This window comes from Bufo gargarizans, chromosome 4 (genome assembly GCF_014858855.1).
Source record: "Bufo gargarizans isolate SCDJY-AF-19 chromosome 4, ASM1485885v1, whole genome shotgun sequence".
Lineage (NCBI taxonomy): Eukaryota > Metazoa > Chordata > Amphibia > Anura > Bufonidae > Bufo > Bufo gargarizans.
In genome coordinates this window covers 323,667,447-323,687,466 of record NC_058083.1, presented here as the reverse complement: position 1 = coordinate 323,687,466, position 20,020 = coordinate 323,667,447, and the positions used below count along the sequence as shown (strand labels likewise).

At 43.1% G+C, this 20,020-nt stretch overlaps 1 protein-coding gene across 6 annotated transcripts in view; it reads left to right on the top strand.

Moving 5' to 3' along the window:
* BCLAF1 (BCL2 associated transcription factor 1) overlaps positions 1 to 18,752 on the top strand; it is a 36,882-nt gene extending 18,130 nt beyond the window's left edge. Inside the window, exons 6-12 of one of the 6 annotated variants that reach the window (XM_044288715.1) lie at positions 673 to 778; positions 4,257 to 4,347; positions 6,178 to 6,353; positions 12,975 to 13,125; positions 15,408 to 15,554; positions 16,348 to 16,542; positions 18,205 to 18,752. In XM_044288715.1, coding sequence (XP_044144650.1) covers positions 673 to 778; positions 4,257 to 4,347; positions 6,178 to 6,353; positions 12,975 to 13,125; positions 15,408 to 15,554; positions 16,348 to 16,542; positions 18,205 to 18,210 — 872 coding nt within the window. In that variant the 3' untranslated portion in view covers positions 18,211 to 18,752. Of the gene's footprint in view, positions 1 to 672; positions 779 to 4,256; positions 4,348 to 6,177; positions 6,354 to 6,462; positions 6,621 to 12,974; positions 13,126 to 15,404; positions 15,555 to 16,347; positions 16,543 to 18,204 lie in introns of those variants that run through there. The other 5 variants (XM_044288714.1, XM_044288716.1, XM_044288717.1 and 2 more) reach the window with 5 other exon arrangements.
* Positions 18,753 to 20,020: the final 1,268 nt, after the last annotated feature.

The window sequence follows — 20,020 nt, the reverse complement described above, 5'->3', positions numbered from 1 at the left end:
CAGCATCCAGGCTGCCATGGCAACCGATCGGAGCCCTGTGATTTCACTGCGTGGGCTCCGATCGGAAGGAAGATGGAGCCACATCACTTCACAGATGCCGTGATCAGCCTTGATTGTGGCACCTGAGGGGTTAAATGGCAGGGGTGCCGCGATCGCTGCTTCCTGTCAGTACGGCCAGATGCCCGCTGTATCATACAGCCGGCAGATAGCGCGTATGGACCGGGCTCACTGCAGAGGCCTGCTCCATACATCCCCTGGCACACAATGATGTACCTGTACGTCATAATCCGTGAAGGGGTTGTTAAAGGCTTCCGTTCTGCATTCTGTCATAGAATTCTGTTATAACGGACTCCATAACGGGATTCCTCCACTGCCAGAACTCCAAACCTGTAAAGTTCGGGTGCGCTCATTCCCATCAATTAGTAGAACGTTGTATATTAAAGATTCTAGTGAAGTTTATTAATATGGTGGCTGATGACCAAATGAGGGACAAGTAGATACCCCATGGAAAATGATATATTTGTGTAATAAATGTTCCCCTTTCTGTCTTTTTAATAGGGTTCAAACTATTAATATTTGTTGACATTCTGCAATTCCCCCTTTAAGATCTGTGGCTTTGTGTTTAATGGAAGTTAAACTAACGAAGCAGTTTTTCTCCTCTACAACCAACAGAGCATTATTTCAAGGGTGACGGAAAGACCCTCAGTGAGAGGTTTGCAGAGTATCAGACAGTCACAGATGAGCCTGCCAGCCGTCCAAAGAGCCCAGAAATACACAGGTATATGCCAAGAATACCGTACTGTCTTGCCTCATGCCAATCTTTCCATATTTAATAATGCTGTATTTGTTTGTGTATGATAAAAATCTCATCCTTTAAGGGAATGTAATATTTTTTTTTGCCCCGTAAAACCAGATAGACACGTCATTTTATTTTTATTTTTTTTGTTATCTCACCTATTGTGAATGGTGGATCCTGTCTTATCTATGTATAGTTGATATCTGTTATTCTAACCCTACCTGCTATGATTAGGAGATATTGACATGGAAAATTAAAAATAATATAAAGTTTAATATAAAAATTTGATTTTATGCAATAGGTCATTTTCTGATGACACATTCCCTTTTAGGGATTTTTATTTATATGGTCTAAAAAGCTTAATCTGCTAGCAATGACACTTGATCGTTGGATTTTCTGAATTATTTGACACCCATGGACAAGTTTATAATACCTGCTTGTGAGAGTAATGAACCTTCAGGGAGAAAGCCTAAGATAATGTATTGAAAGGGGTTGTCTAAGTTATTTTTATTGATCACCTATCCTCAGGATAGTTCATTAATATCAGATCGCAGTGGTCTGACACACAGCACCAGTGATGGCCAGTTCGCCGTGTTCGCCCGCGAACACATGCGGGCTGCCATCTTAAACCACAAGTCTAGCCTTCATCGGGCTGTTATCGGAACTGCCTGCTCCAGGTGACTGCGTTTGTTTCAGACCGGCGCCCGGCACAGGAAAGGACTTACCTGTGCATCGCCGGACTTGAGTTAAGATGGCAGCCCGCATGTGTTCGCAGACGAACACGGCGAACTGGCCATCACTGCACAGCACCCCTGGTGATCAGCTGGTTGGGGAGCATCCACCATGCTACCACTGCCTGCTCTTCATTGTTTACCTGCTCGCCGTCACAACCGCAGCGGTGAGCAGATTGAATTATACCTATTGATGAACTATCCTGAGGATAGTTTATCAATAAAAATAACTTGGACAAACCCTTTAACACACAATAAGCTGAACGTCTTGTCTGCTTAGTCTTCTGGTCTGTGACATTCCACAGTATTTTAGTTCTGTGCTGAATTAATATATATAGTGGATATAAAAAGTCTACACACCCCTGTTAAAATGTCAGGTTTCTGTGATGTAAAAAAATTAGACAAGTAGGGTTGTTGCAGATATCGAAATTTCGATACCCAATCGATACTTTTGTCCCGTATCTGCTGCCCATTCTAGTATCTCTGAACATGAGTGCTGTCGGCGTGCTCATGTTCTCTCAGCAGCACAGGGGAGAAGGAAGCAGTCTCTCCCCCCCCCCCCCCCCCCCCCCCTGTGCTGCTGCTGCCACTGCCACCAATGAACGGAGAGAGGGGCTGGCGCACTGCGCCATCAGTGATGGGACTTTTCCTGGGTCCAGACTTTAAGTATTAGGCTACACAGAGCGGCGCCCAGAGATGTCCCAGCACTTACTACTGCGTTGCGATTGGACAGCGCTACAGCACAGGGAGAAGGAACGCCCACTAGAGAAGCTGATGTCTCCTCCCCATTGCTCCATAGTAATTAGCATATGGAGCAGGAGACAGTAATAGGACACAGGCGCACAGCGGGCGAACGGAGCAGCGCCCAGGAATAATAGTAAGTGCTGGGTGCCGCTCTGTGTAGCCTAATACTTAAAGTCCGGACCCATATAAGGTCGTACTTCACCTTGAATACAGGAGGCAGGTGCCGGCAGCAGAATCGCATAGCCGGCACCCTACGTCTGACAGGGAGCTGCGATCAGCGGCAGTTAACCCCTCAGGTGCGGCACCTGAGGTGTTAACTGCTGCTGGCACCTGCTTCCTGTATGAAAGGGTAATTATCATTGGTGGCGCAGTGCCCCTTCCCCCACACGTCAGATCATTTGCCAGTTCTGGTGTTGGGGAAAATCTCATCTACTTTGTTACCTTTTAATGCTGGGGGTTTTACCACAGAAAGTTCTGCTACAGAAAATCGCCAGCATTCGCACTACATGTGGTCTTTCCCTATTACAAATTTTATAACTTTTATTATTACATCTGGTTTCCTAAGGGCTCATGCACACTGCCGTGAGCGGTCCGTGGAACCACGGGCTTGATTCCTGCTAAGAGCAGGAGCGCACGGCGTCATTGGTTGCTATGACGCCGTGCGCTCCCTGCTGCCGCCGCAGTACAGTGATACACTGGTATGATCTATACCAGTGTATTACTGTACTGTGGCAGCAGCAGGAAGCGCACGGCGTCATAGCAACCAATGACGCTGTGCGCTCCTGCTCACGCTCACGGCCGCGTGCATTCGGCCGAAATGTGAGACTCGCCCTGTTGCAGTCTAGCAGGGAGGTTTGTGCAGCTGATGCACTTACCCCACAGAGCATTTTCTAGACTGGACACAATCCTATCCTCTTCTCAGCTGAGAGCAGGACTAACTATATAGATGGATATTATGTCTTATCCGTGTTCATTTTTTTCAGTTTAAGGAAACTTAAAGGGAATCTGTCACCTATTTTGACCATATAAATCCGTTAACATAGCAATGTGCAATAAAGTACCTTCTTACCTACATGTGTCTTCTTTCTTTTATTCAACTTTTCATTCTTATTAAAAAGCAATTTTTCTGATATGCAAATGAAGTCTCAAGGTGCCCAGGGGGGCGTTATTACTCTGCTCTAGTGCCCAGTAACGCCCCCCTGCAGTGCCCAGCCGGCCTCCTAAAAAATAAATGTCCTCCCACATATTTGCCGAATGGCGCCGCCCCCTCCCCACTACGTCATTTAATTTATTCACTGCACCGTCCTTGCTTCCTCCTCTCTTGGCCTACGGCGCCGCCCCCTCACCACTATGTTATTTAATTTATTCACTACACCTTCCTTGCTTCCTCCTCTCTTGTCCTCCGAAATCCCGCGCAGGCGCATCATCGCTGAGTGCCTACGCCGGTAGGATACTACTGCTCCATAGGGCAACAACCTCAATAGTGTCACTGGGCATGCGCTGAGCCCAGTGACGTAATCAGAGTGCTGTTGCCCTCTGGAGCAGTAGTATCCTACCGGCGCAGGCACTCAGCGAGCCTGCGCAGGATTTTGGAGGACAAGAGTGGAGGAAGCCAGGAAGGTGCAGTGAATAAATTAAATGACGTAGTGGAGGGGGCGGCGCCGTTCGGCAAGTATGTAGGGAGGACATTTATTTCTTAAAAGGCCGGCTGGGCACTGCAGGGGGGCGTTACTGGGAACTAGAGCAGAGTAATAACGCCCCTCTGGGCACCTTGAGACTTCATTTGTATATCAGAAAAATTGCTTTTTAATAAGAATAAAAAGTTGAATAAAAGAAAGACACATGCAGGAATGAAGGTACTTTATTGCACATTGCTATGTTAACGGTTTTATATGGTCAAAATAGGTGACAGATTCCCTTTAAAGGCTCCTAATAGAGGGAATTGTTTGGATTTTATATTCACTGTATCTCTCAACTTATTGTAGGAGGCTAGATCTTTCACCCAACATCCTGAGAAAACATGCATATATGCAGAACGAAGACACTGTCTTTGTACCGAAGGAGGAGCCGTCCAAGGTATTTTCTTTTTTTCTCTTTAACCCTTTGGAAAGGTTTAGAAGTGTTCCAGGTTTGCATCAACATATCTTAAAAATTTTATGAAGGTAGCTGTAATTTTGTATTTTTTTTATTTTTTTTTACCTTTTTATTGCTCCTATCTTCTGTTTTGGGCTGTCATGTCCATGCAGCTCTTTCTTATTTCCTGTGATGTTATGTCCGTGAGTGTCAAAGCAGCAACTGGGGCAGTGTCTGGTTGGAAGGAAATATAAACTAGCTGGGTGTTAGGGATGGTGCTGGAGCTGTGGCAAAAGAGAAGTGCATCATGGGTTTGGTTGGATACAGCAACAGGAAGTGCTACATACAGGATGTAATAAACCAGAGTGATGTGTTTACATGGGGAAAGAGTCAGAATAGTCCAAATTGAAAAAAAAAAAGAATGGGGAAGATGGACAAGAGGTAAGCAACTACATGAGCATATCTGCTAAAAACCACAGTAATCCTGGAAATCCTCTTTAAACGGGTTGTCTGGTTTTGTATATATTCTTCAATATCTGATCGGAAAGGGTTGATTTTTGACGGTCCAAATCCTGACATTTATGCCAGGGATCTGCCAAATCGCCATCAGTTCCCATGATTGTCTATGGGGTCTGGCTAGCAACTGGCACTATCCAACTATGGCTGGGTTCACATCATGTTTTGTCATGGTTTTAAAGTATACAAAAAAAATATATGTTAACTTGATGCCACAGAGTTCCATAATAAAAAATATATATATAGGGCCACACTAGACATGGTATAAATTTCACGGGCCAGAACCAGGTAGCTTTGGCAGAAAGAGATGCAAACACTGTGAGGGGGCACGTGTGAGCATTACTACTGTGAAGGGACAAATATCTGAGCATTGCCCTTGTGAAGGGGGCACATGTGGGCATTACCCCTGTGAAGGGAGCATATCTCTGGCATAGCAAGACTAAGGAATGAAATGCCTTGTGGTGTAATATTATGAGTCCTCTCACACAGGCACCAGACCAATCACATAAGAAATAGGCTCAGGTCCAATCACTTCTACCACACCTCGCCAGTCACATCCTCCATAGACCTCCTGCTCCCATCTGACTTGTCCTCACCTTCTCCGTGCTTTGATGCCTGGCTGAGAGTCCAGAGGGGGTCTGTATGGGCTGGTGTAGGGAGATGGGGTGTTCAGTTGCCGCAAAACGAATAATATTACGGCACCACAGTATAAATAGGAATGGCGGCGCAGGCGCGTCTCTTCTGCAACTTTGCGCATGCTCCGCCTTCAGTCACAGCACGGGCAGCATGACACAGCTTCGCTGGCTGTAGGTTGGGCATCATTGGGTTAACGGATACATTTTTATTTAATTTTTTGCAGGACACTACAGTTGTGAAAAATAGTGTACCACGCTTTTGCATTCTGCAGAGTCTAGCAAAAAATATGTATACGTTAACATATACGTCCGTCCCCCCAACACACTGGAGCTCTATGGGACTGAAAGGACTGACCACCGGGCCATGCTAGGCAGAGGCTTCCGCCTAGCAGCGAGCCCGGTGACATCAGTAAAAGGGGGAAGAGGGGGGTAAGGCACTGTCAGATGCCTCTAATCTAAGAAGAGAAGGATCACGCATGTTGAAATCTAACATGCCCGACCATTTCCCCCCCGATATTTGCTGTTGTGGAGAATCAGGACACCACCAGTCCCTGTGAAATTTGTGGGTTTTGCCAACATGAATCGAATGTTTAAGGCCAAGAAATGCATCACATTCTACATTTGACTTCTCTTTTTCTAGGCCTTAAAGGAGTATTTCATAAATCTGTACTGCTTTTTTCAGATAGAAAAGAAAGTAAAGAGTAGCTCGATTGATTTGCGGGGTGACACAGACCGTCGCAGAAAGGAGCGCAGTAAAGAACGAGGGGACTCCAAGTGTTCCCGGGAATCTAGTGATTCTCGCAAGAGAGAAAAGGCACAGAAAGAGCATAAGGAGTTGAAAGTGTTCAAGGATGACAAGTAAGCAGAATGTGTAATATCCGTCTAGTAGCGAGCTGTCAATGCTTTTTTAATTACATTGTCTGAAATATTGGTTTAACGTGAACAATCACAATTGTTTGTTTTACAGCAAAAATGTATTTGTCTTTTACACGACTAATGGTGGATGAGGACAAAAACTTTGGAATAGCAAGCTAACTGAAAAAAATGACAAATTATTGTGTCCTATTGTCCAGGCAACATCAGGAAGTTGGACTTCAGTGCAGTGCATTTCTAGAACCCGTTTGTGTAAGAACTTTGGTTCTTTCTGCTTGATTCCACTTTTTCCACTCATAACACCGCAGTTTGAACAAAATCACTGTTTGCTGTTGACTCGTCAATGAAGGAATTAAAAAAAAAAAAAAACACTGTATTTTGTTTGAACGCCACACAGAATATTGAAGTGATCAAGAATTGATGCCACAGTTTGGGTCCGGAGATATTTCTATTACATTTCAGACAGTTATGTGTCCTTTGTGTGAATACTATGTATGTTATGGTCATTATTTATTAATTTTTTTCAGTTTAGTAACTCCGCTTTTATATGAGCAGCTCTTTATTTTAATGTAGATCTTATAAGGGGTTCTAAGGATTGTATACTTTTTTTTTTTTTTTTTTTTGTCCTTAACTGCAGATATATTTAATGTATCCCATAAGGTGCTGAAGTAGACATTAACATAGGGAGGTGATAAAAATAAAATGCCTCATACTGTAGAGACATGGCGGAAAAGTCTTTCTTCCATTTCTGTACCTGGTTGTGGGCTATTGTCGTCTTTTCTGTTATGCTCTATTTTAAGCAACTTTCACACTTGTGCATTTTGGTCAGTATTTTGCACCAGTATTTGTAACCCAGACCAAGAGGGAACAGATTTCTAAGGCTACATTCACACTCGTAGCATAGCTAATCCAGCAGGCTGTTCCAGCAGAGAATAACCTGCAGGGTTCTCTGGATCTGGCATAGTGCAAAATGCCTGCCGGAATAAATGCTGGCATTCAGCCTGACAAAAATTGCTGCACACAACAGTTTTTCTCCAGCCAAATCCCGGCATTTAGGCTGGGGTGCGACCGTATCCCCACCAGATCCCATTATAGTGAATGGGGTGCGGCAGTGCACAGCACCATCCAGTTAAGTAGGATCTAGAGAACTCCACTAGAACAGCCTGCAGGATTAGCTTTGCCACAAGTGTGACGTCAACCTAACTCCTCTGCGTTTTCAGTCCGTTTTTACTTCCAAACACAAATTTTTTAAATACTAGCTAAAAAGTGCCCTAAAGTTAAGTTCATATTATGTTCACTGTGCACATTCAGTATGTATGCCTAGTAATCTCCAAATGTGGACACTCCATAGCAGGCATACAGTTGCACACATTTAGGCTAGGTATGTATACCTAGGTATACAGTGTATACCGTAAGTTGCAAGATGTTCCCAGCGTATAAGCTACACATACACTAAGCACCTATTTAGTGTGAAATGAAGTTTAAAACAAACCATTCCTTACTTATTGGTTGTGGTCTAGTTAAAGGAGGGGAGGTTAAAAAGGGGAGTGTGTCTCTGAACACTATATTTTCTCCTTTTTTCTTATCCAAGAGCGCTTCAATCTACTCAGTTTCCTCCTGATCTGTTCCATCTCCAGACAATGATTGGTGGGGCTTAACTATTTGATTGTCCTACTGCAGACAGGGCACAGCAGGGAGGCTTCTACTCCAGCCAGTTGTTTTACAGCCAGACATAGAGCAGTAATGAGTAGGGGAGACATGGCTGCTCTTGTTAAAGAAACTCTCCCACAACAAAGGTACATGCTGTAGTGAAGCAGATCTTACCAGTGACAGTTTTTGTGAGTTATAACCTCCTTTCTGATCCTCAGTTGTGTCATGTGACAGGAAGTCGGTTACTTCTCTATTCATTCCTATGAGACTGACATTGAGGCTCCCATAGCAATACATAGAGAAACTGGCTTCCTGTCCACACATAAGATGCTGTGTTATTTGGATAGTTAGTGTGTTAGTCACATGACACAGCTGAGGATCAGAAAGAAGGTTATAACTCACAAATACAGACACTGGTAAGAAGATTACCTTCACGACAGGTTACAGCATATACCTTTCTAGCAGTTTAGAGAATAAATGTTTTGTGGCAGTGCTTCTTTTAGGGCTCTTTCACACTTGCGTTGTTCGGATCCGGCGTGTACTCCATTTGCCGGAATTACACGCCAGATCCGGAAAAACGCAAGTGAACTGAAAGCATTTGAAGACGGATCCGTCTTCAAAATGCGTTCAGTGTTACTATGGCAGCCAGGACGCTATTAAAGTCCTGGTTGCCATAGTAGTAGTGGGGAGCGGGGGAGCAGTATACTTACAGTCCGTGCGGCTCCCGGGGAGCTCCAGAATGACGTCAGAGCGCCCCATGCGCATGGATGACGTGCCATGCGATCACGTCATCCATGCGCGTGGGGCGCCCTGACGTCACTCTGGAGCGCCCGGGGAGCCGCACGGACGGTAAGTATACTGCTCCCCCGCTCCCCACTACACTTTACCATGGCAAACAGGACTTTAGCGTCTTGGCAGCCATGGTAACCATTCAGAAAAAGCTAAACGTCGGATCCGGCAATGCGCCGAAACGACGTTTAGCTTAAGGCCGGATCTGGATTAATGCCTTTCAATGGGCATTAATTCCGGATCCGGCCTTGCGGCAAGTGTTCAGGATTTTTGGCTGGAGCAAAAAGCGCAGCATGCTGCGGTATTATCTCCGGCCAAAAAACTTTCCGGTCCGGAACTGAAGACATCCTGATGCATCCTGAACGGATTTCACTCCATTCAGAATGCATTAGGATAAAACTGATCAGGATTCTTCCGGCATAGAGCCCCGACGACGGAACTCTATGCCGGAAGAAAAGAATGCAAGTGTGAAAGAGCCCTAAGTAGATTTCTTTATATATTAGCTTTTTTTGTAATATGAGAAAAAAATGGGCTCAAAGGAAAGGAGGATATGAAGGGAGGAAGGTTAATTTTTAAAATAGTAGTGGAACTACATAGTCAGTAGCATAGAACTGAAATTGCTTGTCCTGGCTTATGTAAAATAGAGCTTGACCAGTGTATAATGAAAACTTCTGCATTTTCTTATATACTTTGTTTTTCACCATTTTCAAGATTTTTTTGCTTTCAGTAGCAAGAAAGTTGAATTGTTGATATTGAAAATTTTTCCTGAGCATTCTCTCCTGACAAAGAGGTTATCATAGTGTTATAACCTCACTGGTTGTAACAAAGAGGCTGTGAGAGCAGGACTTGATCAGAATGAAACTGAATGTAATCAAGGTCTCCAGCTCATCCCTCATGACAGCACAACAGGAGGTTGTTCCCCTTTGACCTTCTTGGGACAGGAAACATATTTTAAAAGGTCCCTCCCACCTCCACCCACCAGTGTTCTTCCTGTCCCTACAGGGGATAGATGCTGAGAGGTTCCCAGCTCTAGGGTTGAAGAGATTCTACAAAAACTTTTAGGGCCTAAGACTGGGACTAGGATCGGGGGGTGTCTGCCCTCTCCTTCCTGGTCTCAAATAGCCTTGCTAACACCTCTCGGGGTAGAGGTCCCTTAGCAGCCCGGCATCCACCTGGCTGAGTTGGAGCCTATAGGTAGGATCTCTGATGGCCTGGGTTCAATCATTGGGTTCATCCTCCTCCTTCCTACCCTATAAGTGACCGTGCCAGTACCTCTTATGTGGAGGTTCCCTGGATGGGGCCTTGTCTTATTACCAATGCTTCGTATGCAAGTTTTGGCAGAAGCTGCTTGACATTATTGGTGCTTGCTTTGGCAGCACATATTCCAAGATTGGTAAGTAAACTATGCAAACTATTTATCAGGTAAGTAAACCATGCATGTGTTTAACCAGCTAGATTGCCTCAACAGTTCTAATTACTTTAATTGAGAATCTGTGTGTGGATCTAACTTGGAACTCGATTGTAGCATCACCTGTTTCTTTAATGAGGACTGAATGTGGATTTAAAATTTTCAGGCTGCGTTCAATTGACAAGGTTGCAGACTTAAATCTTTTGGGTCTAGCAACCTGGCTTAGTTATGTCTGACTTGATTCCTTTATCTAGGAAAAATGTATACTGTGCCTGGCATGCTGCCTCATGGCCTCTGTGGCCTGGAGTGCCTGGCCCGCTGCTGCCTGCCTCTGTGCGTGGTATGTTGTCCATAGACTTGTCCCCCCCCCCCCCCCCCAAATTATAATTTAGTACGTCTCCTGTTGAGCTGTCATGAGGGATGAGCTGGAAAATAGAAATTAGACTTGCCCGTAATTCGGTCTCCAGAGATTCCCTCATGACAGCACCCGTACATTCCCTCCCTTACTAAATACTATGTAAATATTGCATATAAGATTTTCTTATGATTTTAATGAATCAGTTGCATCCATCCGGGTGTAGTAATCTGGAAAAACACTGGTGGGTGGAGGTGGGAGGGATCTTTTAACCTCTGTTTCCTGTCCCAAGAAGGTCAAAGGGGAACAACCTCCTGTTGTGCTGTCATGAGGGAATCTCTGAAAAACCAAATTACCGGTATTGCCTCTTGCACACGGCCGTTGTGGTTCCGTTCCGTGCTTTGGGAACCATAATTTGCGATTCCCCAATGCACAGGCAATGTCCGTGCGGCGGCCGGAATGGATCCAGACCCATTCAACTTGAATGGGTCCGTGATCCGTCTGTTCCACAAATAGATGGAACAAGTTCTATTTTTTTGCGGAATGGAAGCATGGATCAGAACCCCACGACTCCGTAGTGCTTCTGTTATGTTCCGTACCGCATCTCTGGATTTGCAGACCAATTCAAATGAATGGGTCTGCATCTGTGATGCGGAATGCACATGGCTGGTGCCCTGTGTATTGTGCAGCCGCCGTATACGGCCACGGGAGCTCAACGGCCACGTGCAAGAGGCCTAAGTCTAATTCTTATTTTCTTAAAGGAAGTTTCCAGGATTTTAATTTTAGATTAGTGAACGTTGCATCCCCTTCATTGTTTACCAGGCATCACACTGTACTTTATGTAGTAGCTCTGCCTGGAGGGGCTGAGCTGCAGTTAGGTTAAATAGAAGCACAGTCACTATTAAAAGTACCTAAACGTTTCTTAAAGATAAAGCATCAGTATTTTAGGGTACCTGCACAAGGGTGTGGGTTTCAAAACAGATTTTCCTGCAGATTTGGCTACATGCACATGACTGTTGTGTGTTTTGCGGATCCGCAAAACACAGATGGCGTCCGTGTGCGTTCTGCAATTTGCGGAACGGCATGGACAGCCTTTAATATAACTGCCTGTTGTCTGCAAAGCGTGGACAAGAATAGGACAGGTTATATATTTTTTTTTGCGGACCATGGAACGGAGCAACGGATGCGGACAGCACACGGAGTGCTGTCGACATCTTTTGTAGTCCCATTGAAGTGAATGGGTCCGCATTCAAGGAGCAAAAACTGCGGCTCGGATGTGGACCAAAACAACGGCCGTGTGCATGAGGCCTTTTTCTGTTTCCACACTAAATCCTCACCAAAATCTACATATGTTACGGTTAACTTCATTAGTAAATTTGGGCCGTTGACTTTTGCACTGTGACTCTTGGCTACCTAATGTGCACCAGCAGGAACTATTAAAAGCACTGCTATCAATATGGGAACAGTGCTTTTCACACCAAAGAGATTACTGGGACTTTATCATCCTGCCAGTTACATACGTCTGCTGTGAAGCTCCTTTTTTTGTGAATGTCTAATTAAAAATGTTGAGGCGAGGTGATATACTAATTACATGTTATAAAAGGGTGCCGATTTAGTTACCAAAGCTGGATGAAGCCTTACTACTTTCTTAATGGAGGATACAATATGTGTGGCATCATAGAATTTTATATATATATTTTTCCTTTTCTGTTGGGATGTGGGGGGAGGGGTTATATCAGATGTAATTGGGTGATGTCAACTAGGACTCTTTTAAAGGATAACTGTAATTTTCATAAAAAAATATAAATACATTTTAGCATATGTTACTGCTGCAGCAGCATTTTGCATAAAGCAATCTTTAGTTTCTTTACATAGCACTGTTTTCCTTGAGTTTTTCCCTTTAGTTACGGCTGTTTAAACATCTACAATATGAGGACCTTCTCAAGATGGCTGCTCTATCAGTTCTCTGAGGCCAAAACTGCTTTCCCTCACTTAACATACACACTTGCTGTAGCCAGCAGCTTCCGGCCAGCCAATCAGATTGGATTACTGAGAGACACGCCTCCTTACTCTGAAGCCTAATGCAGGCATGTAGTGTGACGGACCACCCCTCTGTCTTCCTAGCAGGAGACAGATGAGCCATAGCAACATTCTTTTAAGGGGGCAGTAGAAAGGGACAGGGGACATTAATGAAAGCTGTTATTATAAGGTAATGACAGACTAACTCAGATATACATGCCTAGCTCTAATAAGCTAGCAAAAAAACAAAATGTTATCCTTTAAGAGCTGAAGTTTACACTGCTTGAATTGAAGTTGTTGATGTCTATCTTGTTAGTATGTGGCGGTATGTTTTTTTAATAAGCGTTCTTTTTGTGTGTTGTGATCATTTTTTTGTTTTTTACAGTAAAAGAAGAAAAGATCACGAGCCGTCTCCCTCTCTGTCCGATGATGATAAAGACAATAAGAAGGAAAGCCGAGATGAGGAATTCAAAGGCCCAATGGAGCCCAAAGAATATCCAGGTTTCCCAGGCACCAGTAGGCCCAGGGGCACATTTGTAAGTTTTTGGACACTACACAGTGCATAGTAGTTAAGCAAATAAGTGGTCAAGTAGTTAACAACATGACAATATACTGTGTGGTAAAGTGTGGGTGACTTTGGCTTATTCAGTTTCAACTTCGTAAGAACTTTTAATAGATTTTCACAAATGAGTTGCTTTCTCTGAATTCACCAACAGTCCTGTTTCTGCAGGAACCATCTCTATGCTAGTTGCTCACTATAAGTGGAGAGAGATTCTTCTGTCCATTCTTTGACAAATAGATAAACCCCATAGGTCTGTGATGACTAACCTCCAGCTGTGGTAAAACTACAACTCCCAAGATGCTTCGCTGTTCTCAGAACTCCACAGAAATGAATGGAGCATGCTGGGAGTCGTAGTTTCACCTCAGCTGGAGTGCCGGAGGTTAGCCATCACTCCCATAGGTGAAGATATTCATCAAACTAGCAGAGTAATTCTAAATTCCAGATCGGTGCAAACATATTAACTAGTATTTATTATCTGGAGTATAGTGAGCAGTGCTAACTTGTTTCTTCTTACATTTAAAGCACGGTTCTGGCCATATCCTATAATCAGTCAGCGGGCCCGTGTACGTCTACTTTTCGTATTTATTTATTCCTTCTCCTTAGAGTTTTGTCACCTGAGTAAAGGGTTTTTTCATTCTCCTGAATCTAAGGCTCCGTTCCTGCGATATGAGCCTTTTTCCAAATAAGAGAATGGTATTTTTGGTGCAATAAAAACATCACCTTTTGCTCGCGTTGCTCTAAAGCCTAACCTGACAATACCTTTTGACTGACAGGGCCAGGCAGTGAATGCAATCACTTTATAGATAGAACAAAGTCCCACTCTCAAGTGGTAAAGGTGCTCTGACCTGCTCTGCACGGATCGGGGCTGTGTTCACACCGAACATAGATGCAGAAAAAAAATCCAAATGGGTTCAACGAATAAAATCAATGATTCTTTATTTCTTCATAAAAACAAACAAACGTATAAACAAGTAATCCTCTCCTGCATAAAAGCAACACGTTTCAACAATAAGACAGGTCTTCATGGAGTCATAGTATAAAGTAGTATTCTGAAGACCTGTCTTATGGTTGAAACGTGTTGCTTTTATGCAGGAGAGGATTACTTGTTTATTTCTTCATAAAAAATCCTTAATTTTACTCGCTGGATCCATTTGGACTTTTTTGCAGTGAATGCAATCACACCTGGCCCTGTGTTGTAGCTTTGCATATCTCTGCATGCTCTGATTATGTGATGCCGAGGTCAGTCTCTTTTTTGGTGGAGATCGATGTCATTGCACGTGCGCAGTGCAGTCACTTGGCCTTTGTGAGAGTCAGGGCTGTACTGTGCTGATATGTAAAGCCGCCGTGTATGACTTAAAGCACAGGGCCAAGCTAGATTACTGCCAGAACCTGTGAATCAAATCGGGAAGGCGGGGCTGGGCACTGAAAGGAGCAGAGCTTTGGTGCAATGAGAGCAACAGTGATGCTCTCATTGCACCAAATGGCTTATTCACATATTTAATTTCGGGAATGGAGCCTTGGATCAGAAAGCAGAAAAAGATTTACTCTGATCTACAGCTATCTATGTCCATGGTTTGATAAGGAGGTCGCTGGTGGCAAATTTCGTTCAAACACCAAGCAAAATGAAAACCATTTCAAAGCCCAATGGCATCAGTCTTTTTGAATGAGGTTTAAAGGAGCTCTCTGGCATTTTAATATTGATGGCCTATTCTTAGGATAGATTACCAGTATCAGATTGGCGGGGGCCCAACTTCCCACACCCCTGCCAATCAGCTGTATGAAGTAGCTGTGGCGCTCTGTGAGAGCTTTAGGCCTCATGATGTCATGTTCCTTGGCCAAGTGAATGGGGCTGAGCTGCGATAGCAAGTGCAGGCGCTATCGAATGGACGGTGCTGTGCTTGGTGAGCTGCGCAGAGGCCGTGGCTTGTTCATACAGCTGACTTCCTGAGGATAGGCCATCAATATGAAAATGCTGGAGAAACCCTTTATTGTACATTATGGTTGGCTATGATATTCTCTATCTTTTTGTTTCCTCACTGAGTACCTTGTGATAGGACTTTTATTTACAGGGACTGTCGTTACATATGACCCTCAATTCATTATATTCTTAATGTCTTCATATGCATTTGTCACTAAGCTGAAATGCTATGGTGTCTGCTATGTGACAGTACATTTTACAGACAAATAATTGACCACATAATCATCTTTGCCATGTTCAAAAGGAGCACTTCACCAATTAAACCAATTGTTTAGCAGTTTCGAATTAGAGGCAGAGGCCGTGCTCGAGGGGTGTTTGCTGGGACAAGTACTGCTCCTGTGAATACAGCACCAAGTTTTGAAAAGAGATCTAAAGAGGAGGAGTGGGATCCAGAATATACACCTAAAAGCAAGAAATATTTCCTGGTGGGTTTTCAAGGTTTTACATTTGCATGAACAGACTGCCCACTATACCACACATATTTATCAGATCAACCATTGCCCCAGCCACTGGCTGAAGTGTCTCAGCAATAGGAGTTATGCTTTCCTCTCTGAGCACCATTCTCTGTAATCAGGAGGGTGGGTGGAGTGCATGAAAATCAGGACTGCTTCTTCACAGGGCTATTCCAGTACTGAGACTTCTTAAAAACCACATTATATACAGATGAGGGGCGCCGGCGGAATTGGTGTGCCTGTCATGCTACCTTCAAAGAGGTGATTGATTCACTTTAAGATGTAGGTTACCTCCCATATATTGTAATTTATTTATATTATAATATATTGAAATTACAATTTAATAAAGAAATATTACATTTTTTATTATAGTAATGTTTGTATCTAGAAACTTCAGAGAGCATCAGATCAACCTGATTGCATTCTCAATGGTAGTACAGGCTTTTTCTGTATATATATATATATATATATATATATATATATATATATATATATATATATATATATAGAGATATATATATATAGATATATATATATTACATAAACTATATTAAATATATTATGATACCATTTTTGGGCTTTACCATGCTGTGGGCAGTGACTTTTGATAAATATCTGTGCTATTTTTAGAAAGGTACATGAAGCCACTCGTAAACATATAAAAATCCGAATCGGACATGGCAATTTACAAAAGGATGCCTTCTTGACTGCATAATAAGATAACTTATATGTAGACTTGCTTTAAAACTAAGCTGTGTTTGTTTAGCATGATGACAGAGATGATGGAGTGGATTACTGGGCAAGGAGGGCAAGGGGACGAGGCAACTTCCAGCGAGGAAGAGGAAGGTTTCCTTTTAAAAAGTCTGGGAGCAGTCCAAAATGGACGCATGACAAGTTTCAGGGAGATGGCCTTGTAGATGAGGAAGAAGAAGCAATGGAAGAGAGGCGCAAAGATGAAAAGGTAGAAAGTCTTCACCACTACTGTGTGGTTTATATATATTTTTTTTAAATGGCACATTTTTGCAGAAGTGTAGGCATGTTGTTACTTACCTTGAATGCATTTGGGTTACCACTTGCCTTCATTCGATGACATGCAGTGTGAACAGAGTCTAACATGGATCCGTACATGATTTTTAAAGGGGTTGTCCAAGTTATTTGTTTGCATGTTTCTAACTAATCAAATGTAACAGCTTTACCATGCACTTACTGCATCTGTAGTTGCTCCTTTCTCAGATGTCACATGACCTGTGATGTCAGCTTCTCTCCCTGCTCTGATGATGACTTGTGCACAAACCTGAGAGAGCTGATCTGTGTCTGTACACCAGAGGTCACTGTGCTGGCAACACCCGCTGCTGCTTATTGCCCTCTCCTTTCAGCAGCACAGACTCAGGGCTGAAGGCTTTACTGAGTAGCTGCAGGCAGTGAGGAGACAAATGCTGGGCACAGGAGCTGACAGTTCTGCAGAGGATTTCACAACAGGTAGGGGGAAGACCCTGTGTATCAGCAGTGTCATTGTACAGCTGGGACTTGTAGTCCTACACATACAACATGCTGCTGAGTCTCCCAGCAAGCAGACATGTCAATTAGGGCAGACTTATTCATTACCTTTGCAGAGCAGGTTGAGGGGCAGAGATTGTTTCAGGTAAACAAAGGGCCAGAAGAGAGCCAGGGAAATAAGGAAATAGATTTATTTATTTTTTGGCCTAAAACTTGCTTAGCTCAGTTATATATTGCTGCCCATCAGATTTACAGTGCTATTTTTTTTCCCATAACTCTGACAACCCCTTTAACTGACAGTACAGATTGTACATTCACATTTCAACTGGCTTCCTGTTACCAGTGAGCAGTGCATTATGGGAGCTCTGAAAACTGTTGTTAGGTCATGTTAGACAGGGGAATAGAGCTAAACCACTTGCCCAAAGGAAACCAGCAGTGGTTTGAAAGCTATGCATATATTTATGAATATGAAAACTTGAAATGGCATTCAATTGGATACAGAAGCATTAATGCTGAGTGCCTCATGACCTACTGTTAAACCATGGAAGCTATATAGTGTGTCATGGTGGACTATGCTATGTGCTGCTTTCACAGGTGTCCACCACTTTCTCCCGTGGAAACAGAAGATCAGCATAAACTGGGAAATAACAGGAATCAATGGAAATACCCATTGTTGCAGACTATGGATACTGTGCTAGGCTGCACACAGTAGTAGCAGGGGTTGAAGTGGTTTTCCAACACAAAGGACCCCCACCGATCAGCTGTTTGAGATCCTGTGAGTGCCTCTGCCTTCTCCTTGCACACCAAGCAGTGCCGTACATTGTGTAGCGGCTGTGCTTGGTATTGTGCTCAGCCCCAATGTACGGCGCAGTGAGAAGGCAGCGGCGCTCACAGGAGCACAGTGCCTTCTTAAACAGCTGATCGGCGGGAGTGCTGGATGTCGGACCCCCACTGATCAGATACTAATGAGTAATGACCTATCCTGAGGATGTCATCCGTATCAAAATCTCTGAAAACCCTTTAAAGTAAAAGTGTAAAATTGTAATTCTTCATGTTTGTGGCACTTATTGATAACAGTTGCAATATTCTTATATTTAGACTCTCAACATGTTTCTTTTATTCACAGGAGTAAAGCATCTGGTGAAGCCCAATACTACAAGATATTTTTTTTATTGACTACCTTTCATTAGTCCTTTTGAGCTATATTTTAATTCAGTTGCTGATCAACAAACTGAACTTTGTTTTAAAGAATCTGCTGGTTTTTTTTTTTTCCCGTCGAATACATTTATGCCAAGGCCCTGGAAGAAATTGGAAAATGTGATCTGTCTTTCAACCACATCTTTTAAGAATTGGCTTTTAAGTGTTTCAGTTTATGCTGCGTGTCTGCCATGGTTGTATGGTGAAGATTGTAGTTTGGTTCTTTTTGCGATAGATAAAAATTTGCTTTGCACATAGGGTGGATTTATAAAACTGCCTAAAGTAAAATTGGACTTTGTTGCCATTTTTTAAGAGCAGAATATTAAATCTGCTCTGAATTGCTGTGGGCAATTCAGGCTACTTTCACACTAGCGTTTTCAATTCCAATATTGAGATCCGTCATAGGATCTCAATAGCAGAAGAAAACGCTTCAGTTTTGTCCCCATTCATTGTCAATGGGGATAAAACTTAACAAAACGGAATGCACCAGAATGCATTCTGTTCCGTCTGGTTGCGTCCCCATCACGGACAGAATAACTGCAAGCAGCGTTTTTTTTTTCCCGATGTGGTGCGGAGCAAGACTGATCTGTCCAGACACACAATGTAAGTCAATGGGGACGGATTTGTTTTCTCGGACACAATAGAAAATTGATCCGTCCCCCATTGACTTTGAATGGTGTTCAAGATGGATCCATCATGGCTATAGAAGAGTAATACAACCGGATCCATTCATGACTGATGCATGCAGTTGTATTATTATAACGGAAGCGTTTTTGTGGATCCACAAAAAAACACTAGTGTGAAAGTAGCCTAAGACAGTTTCATAGATTCCCCCTATAGAATGTATGCGATGATTCCTTGAACTCCTGGGTCTTTTCTTGTATAGGTTTGTCCGCAGTTGAATTTTATTTACAGACTTGATATTAAAGGGGTTGTGTGGAAAAAAAAAAAAGGCTAAAAATAATATACTTCCTGTGTGTGGCATATTTTTGTTGAAAATTTTCCTGGAGGATGCCTTTTATCATTGTCCATGTGGACTATGGGCAAAGGTGTTGGAGCTGGAAACTTAGTTGTATATTTAAAGGGGTTATCCAGAGAGTGGCTGACCTCCTACTGGGTTGGGTCTCTATCGGTCCATAACCAGCTCTTTATCTCCCTGGTGAGCAGTTATCAACATCCTATTGACTGGGGGGGGGGGGGGGGGTGACCTGCTCTCTTTGCGTCACAACTAATGGTCACTGATGACACAATGGGAGCAGGTCTCCTATGCGGTCACAGTATTTTGATTGTGCTCAGTGCATTCGTTTTTACGTGTGTATATTAAAACTGAATAACTATCTTAGCAACCATCAGTGAAAAATGCTTTGCCTCCGGATGCCTTCAGTTTTTCCCACAAGCCCCATTCACTTCTATGGATCCAGAGCATGCTGAGAGTTCTCCTGAATGTAGAGCTGATGCATAGATCCATTGAAATGAATGGCTCTGGCTTCACAACATACATTGCATCCAGACAGAAAACTTGCTTGTGTGAAAGAGGCCTAGGATTTCTAAACTTTTTGAAATTCCTATGAAAGTTATTAAATGACACAATATAAATATTTTTCTTTTTAAAGCTGAAGTACTTTTCTACTAGCTGCGCAATTGCCATCCCAATAATCTGATTGGCTAGTCTACTTAGTCATCTTATTCTTTATTTACCAAGTACAGACATGTACAGGTCCTTCTCAAAAAATTAGCATATTGTG